This window comes from Teleopsis dalmanni, chromosome 2, assembly GCF_002237135.1.
Source record: "Teleopsis dalmanni isolate 2A chromosome 2, ASM223713v2, whole genome shotgun sequence".
In the NCBI taxonomy this organism is placed as follows: Eukaryota; Metazoa; Arthropoda; class Insecta; order Diptera; family Diopsidae; genus Teleopsis; species Teleopsis dalmanni.
In genome coordinates this window covers 25,679,048-25,686,761 of record NC_051847.1, presented here as the reverse complement: position 1 = coordinate 25,686,761, position 7,714 = coordinate 25,679,048, and the positions used below count along the sequence as shown (strand labels likewise).

The 7,714-nt window shown below is 27.6% G+C and overlaps 1 protein-coding gene across 1 annotated transcript; it reads left to right on the top strand.

Annotated features, from left to right (window-relative positions):
* Positions 1 to 1,544: 1,544 nt before the first annotated feature.
* On the top strand, positions 1,545 to 4,596 carry LOC119681876 (putative phosphatidate phosphatase). The gene is made up of 5 exons (XM_038095174.1): positions 1,545 to 1,714; positions 2,656 to 2,874; positions 3,922 to 4,101; positions 4,204 to 4,380; positions 4,509 to 4,596. Exons 1-5 carry the CDS (start codon positions 1,568 to 1,570, stop codon positions 4,524 to 4,526), a joined length of 741 nt encoding a protein of 246 aa, XP_037951102.1. The 5' UTR covers positions 1,545 to 1,567; the 3' UTR covers positions 4,527 to 4,596.
* The last annotated feature ends 3,118 nt before the right edge of the window (positions 4,597 to 7,714 follow it).

Here is a 7,714-nt window from a genome sequence, read left to right as displayed (position 1 = left end):
TAGTGTTAAGTTTTTTTTATTTATAATAACTTTATTTAATCTTCTTACACAATTTTTATCATCTTCCACAATTGATAGTTGTACAACGTGATGTTATAAAAAATTAAATTATATTTAATCTTTATTTTAAAGTTTAGTTTATAATTAGTACTGCATTTATTTATATTTCTTGGAGTATTTATCTTGCATTATTCATTCTTACTTATTCTGCCAAATTCGTCTGAAGCGTTTGAGTTTTAATTAAAGTTTTTATAATAAATTCTTAGAGAGATTTCGAAAAGTAGTGAACTATAACAACAAAAATTCTTTTTATATTATTTTATTTAATTAAATTTTTGATTGACCATACAGCTGTTTCGAGTATAACAAAAATCCATCATTAGTGGTCTTGGAATTATTTCTTATATTTAATTATTCGTAAATAATTTTTTGGGACTGCAAGTACCAAAGGATAAACTTGTGCCCTACCAGATTTAAAGCTCAGAGTTAGCGTTTATTAGCCAACTGATCCAAAGCCGCACTTGACTTGTATATTCGCACTTTTTTCTCAATTCATAGTATTATTATGGTTATGAATCAAAAGTAATATTTAAAGGCATATAGACATGTGAAAAAATCTTTAATAATTAAAATTAAAATTTTTAATAATTAAAATTGGATTATTATTACGCTTTTCTTATTGAATTTAGTTTTATAATGATTAAAATATATATATTTTTAATATATAAACATATTAAAAATATATATGTTTAAAATTTTCAAATATAGATAGGTACGATTATATATATAGGTACGATTATTTCTTTAGAATAATAATTAATCCAAAATGTGTTTCTTTAATTTGAGTTATGTTCTTTAATGGGAAATGGTTGCTCTCAGCAGTGAAATATGAACTTAAAAATATCTGTTTATTTCTTTGTGAACATCAAACCACAACGTAGCGCTGATAGGAAAAAGTTTTTCTTGCTAATGAGGCATATTAAATCTAACAAATAGGTATTCTGTCAGGGACGTATTAAGAGACATTTTAAGGAGGGTTTTTGAAAAATAATTTACAATTTATATAAAAAACTTCATTATAACTAGAGTGGGGTGAACCAAAATATTTAAGTGTGGTTTTAACTACAAAATACCCCTTGTATATGCCACTGTACACTATAAAAAAGATTTTAAAATTAATTAAAATTGCTATAAATCTTTAAATGAGATAATAATATTATTGTTTTAACTAATACTCTTACAAGTTAATTTTTGATGCTTTATCATCTTTTTAAAAACAAAAATAAATATTAAAATATAATAAATTGGAAAGATGTAGTATACAATGTAGTGTTTTTTACTTTCCTATTAATAATTAGTGTTTTATTTTCACCAAAAAACGGTACACCTAATACAATTTTTAACATTTTCAATAGTCTTAGATTGCAATCGAGATAATTATTATAATTAATTAGTGTATATAAGTATGTACTAAGACGCTTATTTTCTTTGAAATTATTTTGTGTATTTTTTCGGTGAAGTTTAATAAATAATTAATGATTTTCTTTTATTTTGAATTAAAGTTGGTATGCCAATACTTGGTTTTCATCTGTATGGAGCATCATATAAACGTGGTTTCTTCTGTGATGACGAAGCACTCAAGCATCCCTACAAGGCTTCAACAGTACGCAGTTGGATGCTCTATTTGATGGGTTTTGTGGTACCAATAGCAATTGTAAGTAAAATTATATACTATATATACGAGAATACAATGTATTCTCGAATGACTTGCAAAATTTTTTGATAATTCAAATATTTACAATGAAATTCAACAAAAATGAAACAAAAAAATCTGTGGGCGGAAACATATAAACAAAATTCTAATAAAATCAAAGTTCATTTGAATTTATTGAACTAATAATTGAAAAGAAATTGGAATTTATTTATTCCAATTTTTAATATGTATTTACAAATAATTTCTTAGCAGTAAGTTATTTGTTTCAATAACACACGAAAACATTATTTTGTTATTTAAATGTAAAATTATTTACTTATTTATTTATTGGCATGCATAAATGCTTAATACTTAAGCTTTTAATATTGGCTTCCTGTGTGAATTGATCTTGTCATAAATGTTGCAACAAGACGATACTGAAGATGATGTTAAAAATTCTCCTTCAACATGTAACTAACTCATCATTCGAATCGCATACTCAAAGTTTTGGAAAAAGTAATATTTTTGGAATCGTGCAATTTTAAATGCTTAATTTTGAAATTGTTTTTAGTATTTTTTTTCACACACAAAAATCGTGCTTAGTTACACTTGTGTTGGCCCATGCTGTGCAACTGTAGTTTCCCAAAATTTATGATGTATGAACATACTTAGACTGCATCAGGCACAGATACTCGTACAGCATCATTTTTTATTCAGCGTTATATTAGGTAAATTAGGTTGCATGTAAATTTCGAGTTACATGCAGTTTGTGGGAAAGTCCAACTGTGAATGTTGCCATTTTTTCTATTAAAAAGCAAAGAAATCCAGGTGACCCTAGTTACCAAGACGTGATTATTTATTTTTTCTTTTTTAAATAAGAAATTAGAAATAAATTTTAGGAAACATTTAAATAAAACGTGCAAATTTATTTCAGTGAGAAAATTTTTTTATTGTCGTTTAAGATCACGGCTATTGAATTCTTTAAGTCACACAGTCAACGTATGCGCGGATTCGGCCACCTTTCTGGCGAACGTTACATTTTCTATCATCTTGAAATACCAGATTGGTGCGTGGAATGCTATAAAAAGATCGGAGTTCTAATATTTGGAGCTGGCGTATGTGAATTGACTGTAGAAATTGCTAAATATTCCATTGGTCGTTTAAGACCACACTTTTTTGAGGTAAATATTTTTTATTTATATTGTATATCACACAAAATATATAAATTCTTGTATAGATTAATATATGCTCACTATTTATATGAAATGGTTATGTTTGCTCAACACTTTTTTCAATATTAATTTTCCATAATTAAATATTCATCTATCTATTTTTTAATATATCTATTTAAGTCATGAATATATTCTAAATTTACTTACATTGTGGCTAAGCACACATGTGCCCGATTGCGAAAAACTTCTGAAGGTCCATTCTTACGTTTTTATTACCAAAGAAATAAAAAATTTGGTAAATTAAAAAACAAAATTTCACACTGAGATTCATAAATACTGTAGCTTTTATTTAGTTAATAAATATTTGTACACCTAGAATCTTTAAAAAGTATCGCCTTAATTCTATAAGGCTTTGTTTCATATGAATTTTAAAAACAAAATGCTAAATATTAAATTTTAAATAAACTAATTTTAAAATATTGTTTTTAAAAAATTATCTTCTCTTTTGCTTCAAATAATTGAAATGTACAAGTAACGTCAACTATTTAACTTGAAAGAAGATTTTTTATTATTTTTTGGGCAATCAATCAAAGCCATTTACGAACAGATGTTCGTATCTACATATGAATATAAAAAGGTTTTAAAATTTTTTATTAAATTAATTTGTTATTTCAAAGATGAATCTATGTACTCACAATTACTAATTACATTTTAATTAGAACAGCAATGCATATATAGATGTTGCTTTGTACAATTGAGCATTTCATACTAAAATGCATATGTATCTTTAGCCAGAACAAATATTTCTTGCTAACCATACAAATTCCATGCAGTGCTGTGCTTAATTATGAATAAAATCTTTAAATGATTTAAAATCAGATATAAATAGCGGAATGCTTTGTAGTCTACAGACTATGAGAAATACAAAGAATTATAGAAATAGTGGCCTTGTATGAACATATTAGTTGCAAGACTTAGTTATACGATATCGAAGATTATTTTCTTCTGTATCTGGAATACAAAATTAATTATTATAGCATGTACAATATTTTGAAGGTTTGTCAGCCGATTATGAATGATGGCACTACATGTGATGACGCTATTAATGCTGGGCGGTATATCGAAGATTTCACCTGCCGTGGAGTAGATATGTCTGCGAAGATGATAAAAGAAGTAGGTTTGTCTTTCCCCAGTGGTCACGCAAATTTTGCATTTTATACGATGTTGTACATAATGGTGCGTAAAGAAAACTATCTGAATGTGCATATAAAAGAGAAACGATGTTTTCGCTTACTTTAATATATAAAAATTTGTTTAATTATGATTTGTGTATGGTAGATTTATTTGCAAAAGCGCATGACATGGAGTCGTTTCAAAATGTTTAAGCATTTACTGCAGTTTCTATTCCTAATGTTTGCTTGGTATGCATCATTAACACGTGTTTCCGATTATCAACATCATTGGAGCGATGTCTTAGCAGGATCTGCTATTGGCACATTCTATGCGGTTATAGTGGTGCGTGTCCATCTAAAAAATAAATACTTTTTATTCTTTTATACATAATTATTGCATATAGATGTATTTTTAAAAAAATTACTGGTTTTATTTGTTTTTACTATGTTTTTCTTTCTGCTCTTTTACAGACTTCTTCAATGTGGTAACATGAACTCAGTTTTAAAAAATTTTACCGGGACGATTCAATCCAAAATATAAAACTTCTGTACAATTGTTTATAGTTTCCTTAATTTATTTTAAAATATACATATTTTGTTTTATATATAGTGAATGTTTTGAATATTTAATGATAAACAAAAACAATAACCATTAATATTTTAAGTATAAGAATTTAAATTATTTTTTAAAAAGTATTTTTATTGCAATATTTTTAAGAAACTTTTGGTAATAAGTTCTAGATATTAAAATTAATTTTAATAAAAAACACAATAATAAAGTTTGATTTTTTATTAAGTTCTTTATCCAAATATTTATCAATTGCAATATTACCAAGTACAGAGAGATGAACCTATAGCAGAAAACGGAGTGCATGTGCATTCAGTGTATATCTCTAAACAAAAATGCAGTTAATTAGAAACTTTATTCCAATCACTTACTCATTTTAACAATATATCTTCGACGTTCAGTATTCGTAAAAAACCTTAAATATATATAAACTAGTAGATGACCCGGCGAACTCTGTTCCGCCTTAAAGGCAATAAATAAGCAGTTTTTTTTTTAATTGGAAAAAATACAAAAAAAAAAAATACCAACATTAATCATTCATAATTTATTTGTGTATTTTAGTACATAGGTTGCTCTTCATTTAAGTACCTTGTGATACACGACATTTTTTGATTTATTATCAGGCGCAAAAACAAACAACGCAGATGGTCTTCCGACCCGTGAACATGCCACGTATAATTGACGATAATGGTTTTCAAAGCTTTTTCATGGGTATCTTGCCAGACATATCGCCTCTAAATGCAAAACGCAAAAGATTCTTAAAAATGAAAATTTTGGAATTAATCAATGAATTAAATGAAGAACAGGAATCTGAAGAACATTTTATTTCATATGAAAGTGAAGAATCATTGTAATTTATGGAAATTGAATGCAAGGAATACAAACATGAGTAGGAGTAGGAGTTATCTTCTGCTTACTGATTAAATATATAAGCATTAAAATTACTTATATTTATAGCTTATGCGTGTGATATTGTTCTTACTTATATTTATTATTGCATTAATAATAAGTGCAATAAATACAAAGTAAATATTTTTACTAATTATTATAACAGTAATTAGTACAACATTAAGTATTAATTTATGTATTATTCTTTCAAATTAAAGTATTACAATATATATATGAACTTCCAAAGAACTCAATCTTCCCAAAGAAATAAATAGTTCTAACTAAGTTATATTTCTATCTGTTAAATTTTAATAAAATATTTTCTTATATCAAAAATTTGATAATTTCAAAACCTACTTTGTCGTGAACGGGATAAACAGGTATCCTATGTCCTTCTCCTGGCCTTAAACTACCTCCCTGCCAATTTTCAGCTAAATCGGTTCAGCCTATATCCTTCTCCTGGCCTTAAACTACCTCCCTGCCAATTTTCAGCTAAATCGGTTCAGCCGTTCTTGAGTTATAAGTGGTGTAACAAAAACACATCTTTCTTTTATATATATAGATATATATATCAATATGAAAGAAGAGAGATAACTGTTTAAGCCTACTTCTAGACACATTGGTTTCAAGGTTGTGTGTTCTGTTGCAATGAATACGAAAGATTGTATTCATATAACCAGATAAGTTCAGGACGTAACTAAAATGTGATATATGTTGGCAAAAGAATTATTGCTTATGACAGACAAATATTTTTTTTAACGACAGAATTGCACTCTCAAAGAGAACGTTGGAAGAATGCGGAACATTTGTCCCATTGCAATAATTGTTGATATATTCCTCAATCGGCGTCATCGATTAAGTTATTAAACTCATTAATGCAACATTGAGATATCCGTTTCGGTATTATGCAAGAAAAAATTACTTGGACAGTGCAACTGAAATTATAACCTGATCGTTATAGTGATTTATATCGCAAAACTGAACGAACATACTAATGCTACTGCAACACAATACATCGTAATATTGTTAAGGTAAGTATGAAATAGTTTTTATTTCTAACTATCCCAAGAACAAGTAGCAAATTTTTTTAGTACATTAATCCCATTTACTACTTATCTATCAAAAATTGTGGGGAATGCATATCCCAAAAAAATGAAATACTTTGTTAGTTATTTAACATAAATACATAATAATTAACTTAGAACTGGGAAGCTTTATTCTAACAGAATAGTTTTCTATGAATAAAAGATCAAAACGATAGATTTTAAAGTTTGAAACACTACTAGGTTAAGTTAGGTTATATCGGCGATCCAATGGAGATTTTCTTAGGCATATTGGCCCATTGTACTACAGCTGTATAATAGAAAAATGCAAGGTTTAATACCACCTGAAACGTTGACGAAGCTTAAAATGCTATTTAGTGGCAGACCTTGTAGTTGATCAAGATCTTTAAAGAAGGTGCCATTAAAGTACTGAGTCGCCGCTGTGCATGAGTAGAACAAAAACAAAGCAGATGAGAGGCACTTTCATCGTCCTCCCCACAGCTGTGATAGATAAAATTGAAGAGAAGATTCAATCTTCTAGCATGACTACCTAATCTATAATAACTTGTAAGTAAACTTACCACAAGACTGATATCTCTACAGGACATTTTAATGGGAGTATTCGATTTCCTTTAGTGAAAGGTAGACAAATTGAATATAGATGCATGTATATCGTTGAGTCTTCCCATTTTTTATTAAAAAGTTCAGCACAGAAAGAGCTCAGTAACAGTTTGCATGATGTTAACAATATGCCCAGATTGTTTAGGTCTTTCGAATGAATTCCTGAAGCAGCCCTTCTGGTTAGCTCGTCTGCTTTAAAATCACTAAATATATCGTTATGACCGGGAACCCAAATTAGAGAAATATTGAGCTGTGGACAATAATTAATAGGGATTTTGTGGACAAAGATTTGTTACGAGCTCTCTAAGTAAATCTCTTAAATTTATGTTTCTTACAAAATTCTTTCACAAGTAATGACTTCTTTAAAAAAATGTTTGATGTGTTTTGAATATGCGTTTTCCTTTTAAATTATGCAATTTAATTTGATATATAAGATATTCGAAATGCAATACGTAATAATTACAACATAAAATTTTATTTTATTTACTAGTCGACTTAAGGGTTTTCAATGGCTGTCATGTTGAAGAAAATTAAAATTGCTTTAGAAAAAAGAATTC

Excerpts from the sequence above, each read along its gene's own strand:
- LOC119681876 (XM_038095174.1), top strand. The coding sequence starts at position 1,568 with ATGCCAATACTTGGTTTTCATCTGTATGGAGCATCATATAAACGTGGT. Across the intron at positions 1,715-2,655 it reads TTGTGGTACCAATAGCAATT|ATCACGGCTATTGAATTCTT; the intron begins GTAAGTAAAATT and ends TTGTCGTTTAAG. Across the intron at positions 4,102-4,203 it reads ATACGATGTTGTACATAATG|ATTTATTTGCAAAAGCGCAT; the intron begins GTGCGTAAAGAA and ends TGTGTATGGTAG.